This window comes from Zalophus californianus, chromosome 6 (assembly GCF_009762305.2).
Source record: "Zalophus californianus isolate mZalCal1 chromosome 6, mZalCal1.pri.v2, whole genome shotgun sequence".
Taxonomy (NCBI): domain Eukaryota; kingdom Metazoa; phylum Chordata; class Mammalia; order Carnivora; family Otariidae; genus Zalophus; species Zalophus californianus.
The window spans coordinates 136954544-136973279 of record NC_045600.1 but is presented as its reverse complement, the minus strand read 5'-3'; the positions used below and the strand labels follow the sequence as shown (position 1 = coordinate 136973279).

At 42.1% G+C, this 18736-nt stretch overlaps 1 protein-coding gene across 17 annotated transcripts in view; it reads right to left on the bottom strand.

Moving 5' to 3' along the window:
- Nucleotides 1-18736, bottom strand: part of AKAP13 (A-kinase anchoring protein 13) — a 323215-nt gene that overhangs the window by 79956 nt on the left and 224523 nt on the right. For all 17 annotated transcript variants that reach the window (XM_027570071.2, XM_027570075.2, XM_027570077.2 and 14 more), the window contains 3 exons: nt 17110-17185; nt 12016-12152; nt 1336-1706 (listed from right to left, as the gene is read on the bottom strand). In XM_027570071.2, coding sequence (XP_027425872.1) covers nt 1336-1706; nt 12016-12152; nt 17110-17185 — 584 coding nt within the window. The remainder of the gene's footprint in view (nt 1-1335; nt 1707-12015; nt 12153-17109; nt 17186-18736) is intronic.

The window sequence follows — 18736 nt, the reverse complement described above, 5'->3', positions numbered from 1 at the left end:
AGCAACTGCTTATTTTTAAGGGTAACATCCTGAACTCTACCAGAAAATAATATGGAATCACAGAAAGAGCACTTAACTAGGAGACCAGAAACCTAGTTACTACTGACCTGGTTTGGCTTAAGTGATATCAACTGTCTGCACCTGTCTCATCTTCTCATCTGTGAACATGCAGACAACGCCACCTGACTCAGGGAGAGGACTGGAGAATCACATGGGATCGTTTGTTATGAAACAAGTCTGGGAAGAGTAGCACACGAGCCAAGTGTAAGATATCGCTGTGAGCTCCATGAAGGCGGGGACTTTGGCTCATTCACCTGTGTCTCTAGAACCTAGAAATGCCTGGCATGTGGCGGGTGCTCAACATATGTTGGCTGGATGAAAGAATACACGAGTGAGTGCCATCAGATTCCACATACCTACAGCTCTGAAATCTGGGCCATGTTATAAGGAGGTCAGGGAATTAAAAAGAAAAAAAGCCATAACCGCTCCAGGTGAGTTTGTCACATCACCTGTATTCACACAACGGTCAGCCTGCTCCCTCAGCTGCTTTCCCTCATCTAGAAAGTAGCTGGGGAGTAAACACAACTTTGTACATACAGCAGGCAACATGGCACTTGGTCGTTAGAGCTACAACCGTCTGCTTAAATCCTGGAAGCAGCCTATGGTCAGAGGCCAACTCCAAACTACCTTTTCAGAGCCTGCCTCCGGACGGAAGGTGTGACATAGGGTCACATGTACCCACGTCCCCAAAGACTGGAGGATACATGGAGAAGTACCAACCATCCAATGATATTGAATGATTCTTAGGCTCTCTTACTGATTAAATAATCATTCAGACTCTGTCCAAACTTTCCACATTAGAAACGGACCGCAATTTCTGGGAAGCACTCTGAAAACAGATGGTGTTGAGACCAAGATTTCGTGTTTAGTTTTTAATTCAAGCTTGACAGGACTCTATTCCCTCCACAACTTTTTAGTCTATGAATTTTATTAACAGATATGGCCTGAACGACTGTTGGCACTTATTAAACCCCCACCATGTAATAGACCTATTTCACTTGCAATATTTATTATCACAAATATTCTGAAAGGCAGGTATTTTACAGATGAGAAAATTAAAGCCCAGAGGGATCAAGTAACTTGCCCAAGCTTATCTACATAGTGAGTTACAGAGCTGGGGTTTGAACACAGGTTTTCCTGATTCCAAAGCCCATCTGCTTTCCTCTGTACCGCGGTGTCTCCTAAATTCTTTTACCATGGTAACACCAAATCACAGAATCAAAAGCAAGCAGACACCGAGAAATGAAACCAACGGCCCCGCCGGGTCCACCTCACCTGCGCTGGTTCATTTCGGCATCACTGGCCGCGTTCTTCCCAGGACCCCAGCTGTGCCTCCGGAAAGGGGACAGGGAGCGCATAGAGCTCCTCAGCACGGAGCAGTTCGAGGGCACCTCGGTGATGCTGTCCATCTCCTCCTCCTCCATCTCACCTGAGCCGGCAGCTTCACCCTCGCTCTCTCGGCCCTCAGCTCCCACACCATGGCTGTAGAAGCTGTCAAGACACTGCTGATCTCTGGACCTGTTCAAATTTGAAATCTGGGGGAGGGAAACATCACTGCCGTGAGAAGAATGTCGATCCAAGGAAGCGGTGTCGTCGGTGGAGGAACTGGATCCGGTGATATCACAGACCAGCGGCTCTTCCTCGGGCTGTCATGGAGAGAGAACACACACAGTTGGAAATGGCAAGGCCTCCTTAGTCCCGACCCAGGAGTGGCTTCATAGTGGGTAGGATGGGCAAGATCACAAGTGGCATCAAACAGGGTGTTTCCTTTTTTGAAGCATGGTCACAGTTGGATCCAAGTTGTCCCCGATGAAGGTATGGTCTAGGTCTGTGTTCCCTTGACCCTCTTATTAGCGGTACACAGACCCCTCCTTTCTTACAGGGGAAAAACATCTAACCCGGGTTCAGGTCAGCTCCACAGGCCAATACCACCAGCTGAAACGAAGAGAACCCTTATGTATTGGGGTTTCTATATGAAAACTCTGTAAATTCATTTACTATTAGGTTTAATTTTTCCCCCAAGCTTTAACTAAAAACCAGGTTGTCTGCTTGGCTGCCATAATGTTGTTCTGAATTTAATATTCCCAAAGCAAGTCTGTAACTGAAAAAAATGCAGAATAGCTTATGACCCTACCTAAAATCTGCCACAAATGCCCACATTCTGGCCATAAATGCCTATGTGGAAGAAATCTATTCCTTTTTCTCATTTCTCACTGAGGATTGGCAGTGTCATCAAGCTAAATCACACATAACATAATCAGTCCTGGCAATGGAGTCTTGAGTAAGTGATGATGTTCCTTCTCTGGCCAACCTCGGGAGCCTAAGAGAAATAGTACAGTTTTGATCCCAAGTAGCCTGACATTCTCTGTTTGCTACATACACCAGAGCTCATACTTTGACAGGTGAGGGAAAGATGAGCATCCTGACACTCAAAAGATGAATTTATCCAGAAGGTAAGTAGAAGTGTCTAGAAGATGCATGATCACATTCTCAGATTTGGGCACTGCACTATCTTAACATCTTTATTTTACTGTGTTCTTCTAGGAGAGGGAGCAGGGACTAGAGAAAGGCATTCTGTGGTTTATTTTTCCTTCTTCACAGTATTTTCCTAATTACCCAGTCTACTCAAAGTTTTAATTAAGAGTGAAGAAATTTAGAGTTCTTTGAGAAAGATTTTAAAAATTATGAGAACTAATGAGCCTTTTAAGCTTTGGAATAGAAAATAAGACCTATTCAATAAGGAGAGTATTTTCAAATGTTTACATTAACACTTCAAAAGCATTCTCTACAATTTTTGGGCTGAATCTCTGCCAGCTCTTGGAGTACCCCCCCCCCCAACTCTGTGGCATCCGGGTTTCCTCGGTTAATTGCTCTTGAAATGATGCGTGAGGGATGAGACTAAGAGGGAGATGTGGGGGTCACCAGGACCTGGAATGGCTCTCCAGGCCCTCCCAGTACATAGGCAGTGAGCAGCGGGAGCAAGAAGTGAACTCAGGCTGATTTCAACTAAAACTGCCCTGTTCTGTTCCCCTCATCATCTTTAAAAAAAACTCTGGAGGCGCGGCCTGGGTGGCTCCGTTGGTTAAGCATCTGCCTTTGGCTCAGGTCCTGATCCCGGGGTCCTGGGATCGAGCTGAGCCCTGTGTCATCGAGCCCCGTATCAAGCCCCATGTCATCAGACTCCTTGCTCAGCAGGGAGTCTGCTCCTCCCCTGTGCTCGTGCTTTTGCTCTCTCTTAAATGAATAAAAAATCTAAAAAAAAAAAAAAAAAGCGCCTCTGCAAGGACAAGATCTCAAGGTCCTGTGTTCCCTTCACTGGGCCACACTGTAAAATAAAACGATGCTTTAACCAAGTAGATTCTAAAATAGGGCAGGTATTATTTTAAAATAAAATCATTGACAGTTCTTTTTAAGTGAGTGAGGATTAACCTGTGCATCCTAAAGCATTCTATCATGGGGCTGCTCTCCAGAGACAGGAACGATGTAGATGATCACAAATATCAACCTTCAGGATGTCTTGGCTTTCTCACTGTGTTCTCCTCAAACGTAGTTAGTTAAGATGAGATTATACAACAGTAGGGTGGCCCCTAAATCCAAAGGAGTTGTATCCTTAGGAGAAGAGAAGAGACAGGGGGAGATATGCGGGGAGGCAGAGCTTGGGATGATGGGTCTACAGCCCTGGGCTGGCCAAGGAGTGCCAGCAAGTAGCAGAGGCTGGGACAGGAGCAGGGACGAGATTCTTCCTGCGAACCTCCTGAGGGAAAGCAGCCCCTCTGATCCATTGATTGTAGGACCTCCTGCATCCAAAACCGTGAAAAATAAATTTTTGTCGTTTCACACCACCAAATTTGTGGTAATTGGTGACAGCAACCCTCGGAAACTATATACTCACCCCCAAGCTGCTCAACCTTTAATTCTCAGAACAGTACCAGGGGACAAACAGAAGGGGCATGAAAAAGCAAAATGTGTGACGGGCCCATTGTCAAACACACAATCAAGGCTTCAAAGGAAACGAAAATGAGTTCAAGTTTCCATTTAGCCATTTATCATATATTCTCATAAGCTCATGCTTCCCGATTAGGAAATGACGCGCAGATGACAGAACAGGTCGTTCTTTTCGATTTGGCACCTAAGTGGCCTTGCAAGGACACTGCCTTGAAAGACCACCTGCTATCTCTCTGGTACTTTACTAATCTGAGACTTAAACAAGCATCCACCCTTTTGTAAGACATTAAAACGAGATGGGAAAATTGTTGGTGGCCTGTTTGTACACATTTTAAAAAAACGAGAAATCTGTCTAGCATACATCCGCAATGCAGTGTTGATCCTGGTGTGTCCCAGGACACGTCTTAGTGTGTACTTTTAACTCATAAACTAAACAAAACACACCCCCTAAAAATTAAATAACCAGGGAGTTTTCACAGTAATTGCGTGAGTTCTTTAGTCTTGTGCTCCTGGTAAGAACGAAGTTCACAATGTATTGTTATTGTACCTTTCAACTATTATGAGCTTGTGGTTATTACTTGAAAAAGGCAAAAACAGGACAAACTCAATAACTGAGATCAGTCTTCACTTCTAAATATCGAGACCAGTGGTTTTTCTTTAAATGCTGGATTGAATCTAAAGAAGGCTCTAAATTACGTTTTCCAGAGACTTATGCGTTCTCCGAAGAGTTTCCCGGCTTCACCAAGTCTTTATGCTCCCCTGGCAGAAGAGAAAGCATCAGCGACATAACCAAAAATTAAACCCGGAATATGGTCCTCGTCTTTCTGCAGCTAGGTATCTGCCTATGGATAAGCCACTTCCTCAACTAGAAGATGACCTTTAAGTAAAAAGGCTAGGCCTTAATATAAGGCTGTTGCAAGGTACTGTCTATTTTAATCACGAATAGAGGGAACAAGTAGGTTTTTTAAGCCTTTGAATTTTTTTCCCCAGGATTCTTTTCCAGTCCCTGAATTTATTAGCGCTTAAGTTCTTAGGGATATCTGCCAAATAAGAGATACGAGAACCGTTACTTCCACCATTCTGCCCCCTCCTCACAGAAAGTACCAGGTTTGGGGATGCTGTTTTTCCATTTATACATCAGAAGGGGGGAAAGTTATGGCTTCTGTCACATAATAGAATGTTCCACGCCTAATATTTGAAACTATTTATTCTTAACAGTTTTTGAGTTGTATGTTGGTCTTTCTTTGGAGAGGTCTTCTCTCTTAAAATGTCTGCTGATTAAATGACTTTCAGAGACTTCGCATATTAGTCCTGATTGGAGAAAAGGTGCCATGGGATTAAATTAACTAGCACATTTTTAAAAACTTGGTTTTGACTCTATGTAAATCAAATGTACTAGTTAAACTGATCCCCTGGCACTGTTCCTCCAGACAATCATGAGTAATAGCCCAAATTCCTGAAAGTCATTGAATATATTTAAGCAATATATACACGTGCATATTTAAGAAAAAAAAATATGGTTTTTATTTCCTTAGTCTTAAAAGCAGATGACCAGAACACAATTCTCTGCTACATACAAGTTTTTTGTTTTTCTTTTCCCTTAAGATGCAGTACTGGGAGTGGGTTAGGGCAGAGAAGGAAAAGAGACACAGAAAGGCAGACACAGGTGAGGAGGGGTGGCTGGGAGTTGTGCTTGTTTGCGAGAAAGCAAGCATACTGGGAGACAGACGGCTGAGTCTAGACCTGAGACTGACACACGAGCCCTTCCTCCCTTGAGCTGTCCTGACTGGTTTTCCTCCTGCATATGGGAGGATGGACACATACACATAAACTACCATCTCTACCAACAGCTTCTTTTTCCTTACAGTTTATGCCATCTTGAAAATCTGCAAACGGTGATCAGGCTCGCAAAAATCTCTAGGAGTCAAAGAGAAAGCCTGCAAAAAGCAGGCCCAGTGAGCAATACAAAGGCTTGTGCACCAGCCCCTGCCGGACAGCTCGGACTCCAGGGGCACTGACCCAAGGATACTGTTTTGCTTAATTTAAGGTGAAATAAACTAGGAAAATTGAAATTACAAAATAATGATATAAATAAAAGTTAATGAGAAAGGCTAAATTAAATGATGCTGCTGTCTATATAAAGTTCGGGAAACTATGATTCATACTTAGATATACATGCAACGGACTATTCATTCCATAAATGTGAGTAATGATTATTTACTGGATACTCGCGCCACATGGGGGCTCTGCACTAAGTGATTTAGATGTATTTGTTCTTTCAATATTTGATTTAGTAGGTATTCTTATTCTCATTTTATATACGAGACCACTGAGGTCCAGTGAGGTTACATAGTAAGATTCTAACTTAACTGGTCTGGGAATAAGGGCCAGATTCTTTTTCTTCTTAAAGCTCTCCAGATGATTCTAAGTACAGCTAGGACTCGGTCCTATTATTATATATGACAGAGCTGTGATAAAAATGTTCTAAAAAATTAAGATGGACACCAATCCTACATGTAAAAGCCCAAATTATAGATGTCCTAAAAGAAAACATCTTGACTGGGGGCAGACAAATCAGGAACAGGACACAGGTAGCAACAGTTCATAAAAAATGGATGAATTACACTCCACCAAAATTCTGAACATTCAGTACATCAAGACACATTTATGAACGCAAACAGGGAAGCCATGTACTGCAAGAAAATATTTGCAAAACACAAATCTAACAAAGGACTGGTATCCAGGATACCATATACAACAATTCCTACTTCTCAACAACAAAAAGCCAAACACTCCAATTTTTTTTTTTTTAACGGGCAAGAAACATGAACAGATACTCCACAAAGGAAGATATGCAAGTGGCCAATAAACACATGAAAATGTGTTTAGCATTATCGCTGGTTGTCAAGGAAATGTAAATCAAAATGATAATGAGCTACCGCTACCTGCACACCAGAAATGCTAAAGTTAAAACAAAACAAAACAATTATACATGTTGATAAGAACATGGAGCAACCAAAACTCTCATACATTGCTGGTGAGAATGTAAAATGATACAACCACTTTGGAGAAAGGTCTGGCGATTTTTTTTTTTATAAGACCAAACCGATACCTGCCATATGATCTATCCGTTCCCTTCATCTACCTGAAAGAAATAATATTTATATTCCATTTGTATGAGGCTCTGAAAAAAAGAGAACGAACCTGTGATGGGAAAGAAACTAGAACAGTTGTTGCCTCCAAGGGCTTGGAGAGGAGACAGACTGAGAAGGGGCATAAGGAAACTTCCCAAAGTGAAGGTAATAGTCTGATCCATATGGGGGTTTGGGTAACAAAGATGAACCATTTGTTAAAAGTTGCTGAGTTGCAGCTATTACGGAAAACAGTATGTAGGTTCCTTAAAAAATTAAAACTAGAACTGTTTTATATAATCTAGCAATATCCCACTTCTAGGTATATATCCAGAGGAAATAAAGACACCGTCCTGAAGTGGTATCTGCACTCCCATGTTCACAGCAGCATTACTCACAGTAGCCGACACACGGAAACATCTTAAGTGTTCACGGACAGCTGAACAGGTAAAGAAAATATTACTCAGAGTTAAAAAAAGAAGGAAACCCTGCCATTTGCAACAACATGGATGGACCCCGAGGGCATCATGCTAAGTGAAATAAGCCAGACAGAAAACCTTTACATGCTCTCACTTCTACATGGAAACCAGAAACGGCAACTCATAGTAACAGGGAGTAGAACAGGGCTTCCCCGGAGGGTGGGGGAAATAGGGATGTTAGTCAAAGGGAACAAGCTCTGTTAAGAGACGAATAAATTCTGAAGACCTAATGTACAGCATGTGACCACGATTACTAATAATAATGTACGGTATACTTGAAATCTGCTAGGAAAGTAAATCTCAAGTGTTCTTACCACCCACACAAAAAGGTAAATCTGTGAGGTGATAGATAACTTTGGCCTGATTGTGGTAAGCATTTCACAATGTATGTCTATCAAAACATCCTCTTGTACACTTCAAATATGTACAATCTTTGTCAATTATAACTCAGTAAAGCTGAGGGAAAAGTCACTGAATGGTAGCCTTCACACTGCGCATTTCACTGTGTGTAGATTTTATAACAAACAGAAAACAACTCTATTAACACATACTGAATTCTAAGTATTTAGGGGTAAAAGTGGGTTGTTATCTGTAACTTGTTCAGAAATGCATCAAAGAAATTAGGTGGACTGGTAAGTAGAAAAAGGAAGGACAGATGTCCAGGTGTGTAGCAAAGCAAGTATAAGAAGTTAATGGTAGAATCCAGGTGGTGGGTATTCATGGCACAGCTCTTCCAACCCCCCCGGATGTTCCAGCATTTTCTCAATAAAATGTTGGGGGGAAATGCCTGACTGGCTCTCTTAACCAAGAGTTACACTAGATGGGTACTATGCAGTTACGTATACATATGCATAGTATATGTATACATATGCAACATATGTATACATAAATACAAAAACTACACACTGTCTATCTTATTACTACCCCTGAAGGAATGTTTGATATTGCCAAAATACTGGTCCTTCAGTTTCTAATAACTTATTAAATATTTATAAATTGTTGTCTATGATACACAAGGCACTCTGCTATGTGCCTTGGAAAATAACAACTCACATTTTAAACACCTAGTATGTGCCAACTGTTTAATCCATTTACATGCGATAATTAATCTAAGAATCTTAATTAAGCATGTGATAGCAAACTGTTTCACAGTTCTGAAATTACAGTAATTTTCAATACTTGTGCATAAATGATAACAGTTTTTCTAATATGGATACTGTAAGTATAATTATTTTTATCCCTGAAAGCCTAAAAACTATCTGGCTTGGTGATCAAGTACTTGAGAGCAAACTATAGCATAGGAAGGAAAGGATGCTCCCTTAAGGCTTAGCATCTTAGGGGAATTACTCTGATTTTCTTAGTTGTGGATACATTTTACGAACTGGAGAAAAAACAAGGTGTGAGCGTTTTACTTTATCTAATTCTCTTTGGGAAAAGAGACAGTTGACTATCAGTATTTTCGTGGACTTCAATGAACCTTTTGGATAACAGGGTGGCTGAGATTATCTATTTTATGGTCACTCTTTCTTTGCTGGTGCCAAGAAAAATACCAGGATTTCTTCCTACTTTAAAAACATAATCTAGGGGCGCCTGGGTGGCTCAGTTGGTTAAGAGTCTGCCTTAGCCTCAGATCATGATCTCGGGATCCTGAGATCGAGCCCCGCATAAGGCTCCCTGCTCAGTGGGGAGTCTGCTTCCCCCTCTCCCTCTCTGCCCCACTGTGCTTTCTCTCTAATAAATAAATGAAATCTTAAAAAAAAATCTAAATTTTATGCTGTTGATCTATGGAGAATAAGACCTTAGAACAAGCAAATATTCAGAGGGTAATCAGGAAGGTCCTCTCACCCGAGTCATGTTTACCAGAAGGCAGGTGAATGGAAATAGAAGGGTAAGGTGAAGAGTTTGTGACCAACACTGCAGGCTGCTCAGGAGACCTCTGTGAGGCCAGAGTCACCCACACGGCTGTAGGAAGTGACCTAACGCACCACTCGTGGTTCACAGGAAAGAATGTTGTGATGGCTTGCCCAGAGAGGATATTTTAGAGACGGGAGAGCATGAGGCACTCCGGGACAGGGTGATGTTTCACAACACACACACTGTGTGGCTATCCACGGAGGCAGACGGTGAGGGACGCTGCTGATGGCCCATCTGCCAGCACCCTGCTTCTGTATAAAATCACTGGCGATTAAAGCAGGTGTCTGGAGATCGAGAGCAAAGTAACAGGGAACAGACTGGAGAGTCAGGCCTACGTACAATCTCAAGACTGTGACGTACCAGCTGAGTAATTTGGAATACACCTGTCTACCAATCAGAGCCTGCTCTCCCTCAGGAGTTTAATGAGGATAAAACCACCCACCTCGCAGGGCTGTCCGGAGCATGAAAGGAGAACACATATATTATAAAAAATTCAGTTCGGTGTCGAGTGTATAGTAACCACTTTGTTAAGCATTAGCCTGTCTCCCTCTCTCTCTCTCCCCCCTTTTCCTTTCATATGCAAACCCTTGGTTGGCTTTATGAATGCCAGAGAAAACTTTTATTGCAAAACCTCTCCGGGTCACAACCCAACTTTGGGAAAGTGGAAATAACCAAGAGGAAGAACCCTCCAGATCTCGCCCCAGGCCATGCGACATCCTCGTGTGTGCACGGAGAGATGACAGTGCGTCCACCATTTCTGGATTTTCTGAGCCACTCAGGTATGACATGTAGGTAAAAGTTGATTTGGGGAGTATGCTTCAACTCTTAACAATTCTGTCTAGTCATCCTGAAAAAACTGCCAAATCTAGCACCAGCCATTCGTATGAACAATCTCCTAAATATTTTTGGCAGTTTGAGTAAGGAGGCAAAACTCAGGAAATTCAAATTCTCTTTAGCTAGGAAAATCACTCAGTTTAGTGACCAGAAATCACTCCCATTCTGCAGACGCCAGCATCCAGGGACAAGCTGTCATGCACCTAGGAGGGAGCAAGCAAGTCTTTCTTAATGAAGACTCTGCAATTTCAAAACAACTTTTGACTATGAAAAATTTCAAACACACATAAATGTTTAACAAATCCCCATGTATCCATGACCTGGTTTCAGTGACTGTCAGTGATTCAATTTTAAAGCTGGAACTAAGAGAGATTATCTGTTTATCTGAGACACAAGTAAAATATTCTGAGAGACATGCCCCTTCAGAATGGCATTCTCCTTGGGGGTGGGGGACGGTTCAGAAGTCCTTACAATGAAAACCTCAAAGTCACAGTAGAAATTACCCAAATTCTATTATTTAAAAAAAAAAAAAAAAATCATGGTTTCCCTCTTCCTAGATAACCTCAGAGACAGACAGACCTTCCCAGTGTGCAGATTTTTTACTTTACAGAACCCACTGAATCAATTCGCTGCAAGTAACAATGACGGGAATCCTGAAGTTCTGTAAATTTTTCCAAGGACCTCTGGAAGACAGTGAGCACAGGGAAAGGGACCACGGTGGAAAAGAAGATTAGGGAAGGCCAAATGGGCGCATGAGAGCCACTGGACAAAAACGGAAATAAAGTGTTTGAGGGGTACATTCACAGAGGCTTTAACTATGTTCTAGCCCAGAATCCCAGGACGCCAAGCCTCTCCTGTAACTTATGGGACAGCATCCTCACAGGGTCTTGGAGAACTGCATCACCCACTACCCAACTGCCCTTTTATCACTTCTCCAGGGTCATCCTGAAGCCTTCATAAAGGCGTCCTCACAGCTGCTGTGTTTCTGCCCCTTCACCCCCTCGTGATTAAGACAAGCACCTGTGGCGTGTGACTGAGTACCACTTGCTGATCCTGGTGTGGCAAAGCCCGCTATTCTTCTCAGGAGACAAAACAGAACTCGCTGCAACTAGATACAAACGTAAGCAAAAGCAAGCAAACCACCCCCAACCCCCGACCCCTTAGAGAGCCTCAAATTATATGAAGACATATGGTGACTCATGTGCATGGGCTTGGCTTTTCACTGGGGAGAAGACAGTCTGGGTTCCACAGCAGAGATCTAGAAAGTTCCAATTAAGCAGGCTAGATGAGGAGGGGTGACATCACCAAGCTGAGCAGCGAGCTTCAGGCCTAAACACATTAATCAGAAATGACTCTATGGTTAGTTTATACACATGACGTGTTACAGTCTGAGCTGCGGTCCTTTCCTGCCCACTGAAAAGTATTCACCTTCATCTGATTTAATTCACACCAAAGGAACTCCCATTTCTTCAGGCTTCAAAACCTGCTTGTAACCAGCCACAACTCTACTGAAGATCAAGTGGCCGATGCCCTTATCTAAGCCCCAGAGCCCCGGAGCTCCCTTCTCCGAAAGGGAGGATGTAGTGTTCTCTAGGATCACTGAGAGATGCCCACCATGGCTAGCAGGAGGTACATACTGAGGCGGACAGTACCTTGGGGAAGACAATGCTGTCCACTTCTTCGCTGGGTGAGTGAAAGAGGTCAGAGTCACTGCCGGACTCTCTTTTGAGGACACCTTGTTTTGAGGCACATTCTCTGCCCAGTCCAACATCCAGGAAGTTCTCACAGTCTGAAAAAGAAAATGTATTCAACCAATACGTAAAAAAAAAAAATTTACTTTCTTTTCAGTCCAGCAATTCACCTTGTAAGTCAACCAACTAGCCTCCCCCCTCTTCCAGTATTAAGCAGCTGTAAAGGACACAGATTACTAGCTTTTAACTCTGGTATTCCAATTCTAGGGTGATCATTACTGTGGAACCACCATGAGTTTGCCATGTAAACCAAAGGCACAAAAAGATAAAATGGTAATTCAGAACCATAATTCCATCTATATGTAGGCATTTAAGTGGTAATCTTTTCCTCTTGGGAGTTAGAAAATATTTCCTTTTGCTACTAAAATCAGAAGTCCTTTATTAGGAAACTATGAGATAGGGTTTATGACCAAATTTCTAAGACTTCAGTTCTTTCTGGAAACTTATTACCTAGCCAAATATTAGGATTAAAAAAGGAGGGGAAGCATATCTAATAAAAATATCAGTGTATCACACTTATGGGTTCTACTGAGTAATAACAAATATAATTGTTTGACTTCTACCTTAAGCAGATCTGACATTGGGGGAATAATACACTAAAGAAAAATATATCATCTAGAATCTGTCTTCAGTTCAATAACTAGCATAGGGACTCTGGTAAATCAGACAGAGGGGGCCTTGACAGAAATGTTATGCTGTACATCAAGGAATTCTAAACACTTAGTACATTGAAATTAGCAAGGTATTTAACTCACTTTCTATTAATTCTGTAAACAAAAGGGACACAGGACTTGGCAGCAACAGAATTTGTGTGCAGTAAAACCAAGAGCCCAAAGAAAGTCAATTAGTAGGTAGATATCAACCTCCTTCAAGAAATCTGGAGAGTGAAGCATTTCCACTCCAGTTAGCATTTTTATATGGGATACAGACAGACATATATCAACTCTTCAGGTGAGACTAAGTGACAAGGGACACAACAGATCAGCTGGCTACCTAGCAGTTCATGAGAACTTCCCCTGGAGGTTTTGGTTGAAAGCAGATTCAAGAGGAGCTGACGATACAAGGTGATAGCAAAACAAAAAACACCGATGGTTTTAGACTCTATTAATAGTGTACCCAGGTCCAAAATGGGGACAGTCCTGCCATTACGTGACAGCTGGACCGCACCCACAGGATGATGTTTGTCCCTGGGTAACATTTAAGTAAAACACTGATAAACAGAAATGCACGCATGGTGATGAGGTTACAACAGTGGAAACACTCGAGAGCCATGAGGCTTGCACAGGAGCTTGAAGAAAATGTGTCTAAGGGCAGCTGCAGATTTGCTCTGTACTGTTCCAGAGGAAGAACTAAAAGCCCACTGAGTGGAAGCCACAGAGCTTTGCTATAACTAGGCTTCTGGGCAATGGGTTGGGAGTTTCATAAAGTAACCACTGTCACTTCACCAAAAGGGGTGGAGCAAAGGCTGAGTGACTTTGTCAAGAGGTTTCAGAAAAGATGCATACACGGAAGGGGAAGTAGAGATTAGACAACCCCCAATGTCTCTCTAAATCCTCAGGGTCTATGTTTGGACAATAATCGTGTGTGTGTGTGTGTGTGTGTGTGTGTGTGCGCGCACGCGCGTGTGGAGGGTTGAGAAGAGGAAGTTTCTTCATATCTGAATTAGCTAATTATTGATCATTAATAAATTATTTGCCCTGGATTAGCTGGGGATCTTAGAGGAAGGGTCAAAGAAGCATTGCACTGGTATATGGGTCACGAATTGCCTGTCCATAAAATTACCTCTTCTGTCAGTTAGGTATTTGACTAGGTGCTAGGGATTATCCAAGTAAAAAGAGATAGTCTGTGTATGCGCGTGGAATAGTTTGCAACCTTACAGCAGAAACGGACATATTAAGAGACCATTTCAACATAGAAGTACACAAAGGATATCACCGAGAGCGAGGAGGGGCCCACAGATTAATCCGAAAATGTTTCAATTAAAAAAAAAATGATCCTAGTCCATTTCAGTCTTGGTTGGTCCAAATTATTTCTGAGTGTTTCGTTCAATGGGAATAGCCCTGCCTTCAAAAGACTGGAGACCATGGGTATTCCGGACTCCCCCCGCCACACCCAGGGTCAGAGTATGTACTAACCCAGGTGCAGTCGGTGGGTGTGACCTTTCTACTTCTCCCCCTTTCCCCACTTGGAAAAATCAAAGACTCTACTTCACGGCTGAGGGGAAAACAGGGGGCTGGCCAAGAAAAGAAAGGGCTGTCACAGCAACTATGCTGAGCTGCTGGCTGTCCAGCTGGCAGGCAAACAGACCACGTCCCAATTCCAGACTGGAAAACAAACCAACTCAAGACACTCTAATGGAAAATTCACAGGGAAGATCCAGATCCAGCCCTGGTAGGAACAGTTCACCCAGAAAATAAATCCGGGCCAGCACTACAAGGGACCACAAATCAAGCTGGGGGGAGACTCTGCTGTGTGATACAATCCTAACTGTTGAGTTGGGGGGGGCGTGGGGCGGGGGGAAAGAGTAAGCAAACAGGGAACAAGGGGGAGAAAAAGACCTATAAGCCATCATGAAACCCCACAAATGAGGGGGGACCCTAAAGGCAAAGCTAATCCCCACCTTGTGTTACAGGCCTTCCTACCTGCCCTCTTCCTAATGAATGAGGTGGAGCAACACATGCAGGTAGAAGCAAGAACAATGAGCACTGACTGGTTTTAGAGTCAGAACAATGAGCACTGACTGGTTTTAGAGTCGATCCTGTCTAGCTTAAATCTCCCTCCGCCTACTTTTAGTAGAAAGATCCCAGGCAGGAAGTCATTTAAGCCCTAAGCCTTCACTTCCACACCAGTGAAATGGGACTGATTAGTATCTCCCTGAAATAGTTGTAGTGACGGTTAGAAAGAATTTTATGCAAATAGTAACCAGAACTCTGCCCCTCACACACAGCAGGTGTGTGATAAACACACCTAATGCAGTTAAGGCTTTGTTATTAACCTATACTGTGCAAGTATCTGGAAAGGACATTACCTTGATGTGGGCCAGTCCTGTTTTATGACTCATACATAAATCTGCCTATAAACTTTTGTGTCCTGAGACATTAATTTCTTTAAAAGCTAGCAAAACGTGTCATTTTAAGATGCTCTCTAGTCATTTGGGTCTAAAATTATATATATGCAAACAAATTACAGCAGGCAAAGATAGGAAAAACTACCAGCAGCGCCCACTGAGATTTGCTGAACCATGCTAATCATAATGTATTTGTACTTATATAAATTTGTATTTATCCATAATGAATATCCAAAGTGATTTTAAAACATGTCATCTTACTTGGTTTTGTACTATTGCTCTCTCTTGAACTGTGTTCATAACATAAATGAAACCTTCAAGATCCAAAGGGCCTAGAATTCACCAAAAAATTTACTAAAATCAAAAACTCAGGTCTGAAGCTCCAAAGCATAATCCAGATCTTGGATGCCATTACACGGAGAGTTAAAAAGACCCATTTTAAAAACACCAAAGTCGTTATGCTTGGGATTGGAGTAGGAGGCAGGCGTTGTCAACAAAATTCAAGAGGGTGTCCTGGGGAAAATGCTCAGGGGTTTAAAATTCATTTCTTTAAATGAGTAAATTAAACTCCAGCATGTGGAGAAACTTCCACATTTAACCTTTACAAGGCAGACAGTTTCACTGCTTGGATGGTTGGGCGTAATTGTATTTTCAGAAAACACCCTGAACAGCTCAAGCGACCAAGATACACTAAGTAGTGTACTTTTAAGTAGAAGATTCTAGGGGGCTGGCTGGTGTATAAGGGTCAGCTAAGTCTGGAAACAGGGTCAACCTTATAACATGCAGAGACCCTAAACACAACTATAGCATAGTATCCTCCACGTGAGACAAAACTAGGGAAGACCACTTTTCGTATCTGTCTCCAACACTTCTTTCGGAGTGAAGAACTGAGAGTCAGCAGGAAACCTCTTGGGAGATGCAGGGTTTGGACAGTTTGCCTTTCCATTTAAACTACTGCAGGACAGCCACAGCTACAGTGTTACTATAAAGACCAGTCAGTGAGCACTCAAGCAGGTCAGTAAAACCTGTAAGGTAAACGGAGGTGTTGCTGAGTCAAGTCGACTCAAGAGCCCAGGATACAAATGACCAGCACTCACAGGAAGGCCGCAACAACAGGCACAGGGCCTTACAGTTAGCACCGTGTCATTCAGGCAACATCCCCCACCGAGGAGAGCTAGTAAGCCCTTGAGAGATGGATGACAACCGAGCGCACAGACGTTAGGGAACTCTCGTCACTGTGAATTAGTGGATAAACCTGGGTAAAAAGTTGGGCATCTTAACTACCCACTAGCCACGCACTGTGTCATTAACAAGCCAGGTCTTAGCAGCTGACCCTCAGCTGTTGTTACTGATACCTCATGGGTGTTTAAGGCAAGGCTCAATGGCTGACAATACTTCCAAAGTTTCTGGTTCTCAATCCTGGCTGTGCAGTGGAGTCACCAAAGGAGCTTTCGAAGATTCTGAGGCCGAGCTCACATCCCAGGCCCGATTAAATCACAACCTCTGGGAGCAGGACCCAGGCAGCAGTATATTCCCAGATAATTTTGAAGTGCAGCCAAAATGGAGAGCCCCAGGTTTAGGTCTTAATAACAAATATTTATAGTTTTACCAGACTGAGAAACCATGATCCCATGAATGTGCACAGCACAGATGCCTTCACAGAAGTGATGAGTCAGAAAGCCACATGTGAAGAATCACTACTAACCTGAAATTTAGGTTAATTATATGACACTACCCATTCTCAGTTGAGACAAAATGCCTACGAACCCAAATCACACATACCCTCTCTTCTGACTTATTGCATGGCATGGTAAGGAAGGACAGATCTCTGAAAGTGGTCTGTAATCAGAGGGGGGCTGCAGTGCAAAAAAATGAACACTTGAGACGCAGTGATTCAAGCAACTGGAAGTTGGAAGACCCCTGCTTACCTGGGCTCTGTGCGGGGGCCAACAGAGATGCTGTATCAGGGCACGGCTTTATTGCACACCAGCTTTCTCGGTTTATCTGAAAGAAAAGAAAAACAGATTGCCTTTCAGACAGCGAAGTAACGTGGGATGATTTTATAGCTGCGGCAAGTGTATCTAACGTACCAACACTCCTATCTATCGTAAAGTGAGTAAAACTATGACAAGAAAGAATCGTTTCCACAACACAATCAAGGCACGCTATGCTCAATTAAGGCTCCAATAAGAGCAACAGGAAAAAGATATTCAAAGAGAAAATCTGGTGCAGGCCAAGGGTGAAATAAAAAAAAAAAAGTTAACAAATGCAATGCATCAAAGATTACAATACATATTTGATATCTTTATTTGAAAGTTTAAAAAAATACAAAAATAGTTTCTATGGATTCAAGACTTACTGTCGGCTTGGGATCAGATTAAGCATGCTATGTAATTAATTATTAATTTAATACCCACAATAGCTACAAGAAGTTTGTATTACTTGTATCCAAAGAATCAGCTCAGCAGGGTTGCTGAGGCAGTAAGTAACAGGACTGGTGATGGAAAACAAGTCTATGGGAATCTAATGTATATTAAGAAGAAAACATTCCCCTAAAATATTTTTTTTTAAATTTAGCCTTTACAGCTCTCAGTCATCTTATTAACATCATAACCATCTACTTTCATTAAATTTAAAATAATGTAATTTTTTAAATTACCATGAGAGATTTCAACAGTCCTCTCCCCCTAACTGATAAAACAAGTAGACAGACAGAAAACTTGAAAAATATTACCAACCACTTTGATCTACCCAACACATACAGAGCAATTCACCCAACAATAGCAGAATACACATTCTTTTCGAGTACACATGGAACATTCACCAAAGCAGACCATATCCAGTGACATAAAAGTAGTATCAAATTTGAGGATTACAATCATACTACATATGCATTCTGACAACAGTATTAAAATCAGAAAACTAAGAAGTTACCTGGAAAAACCACAAACATTTAAAAAACAAAACAAAACAACAAAAACTTATTTAAAAATCCATGAATCAAAGAAGAAATCTTCAGGAATCATTGTATAATTAGTTAAACATCAGAAAATATCTCAAACTCAAAAATTCAAACATCATATATAAAAATGCTAAAACAGTGTTTAGAGCAAAATTTATAACATTAAATGCCTATATTAGAAAAGAGAGGTCTCAAATCAATGATCAAAGCTTCTACCTTAAGAAACCAGAAAAGAGGGCAGACTAACGCAAAGCAAACAGAATAAAGAAAACAAAGAACAGATATCAATGAAATAGAAAACAGAAAAATGAAATCGGGGACGCCTGGGTGGCTCAGTCAGTTTAGTGTCTGCCTTTGGCTCAGGTCATGATCCCAGGATCCCGGGATTGAGTCCCACACGTCGGGCTCCCAGCAGGAAGCCCGCTTCTCCCTCTGCCTGCCCCCCCCCCCCCCCCCGCCCTCTGACAAAGAAAGTCTTAAAAAAAAAAAAAAGAGAGAGAGAGAGAAAATCAATGAAACCAAAAGCTGATTCCCTGAATAGATAAATGATATCAGTAAAACTCCACCCACACTGACCAAGAACGAAAGTTAAA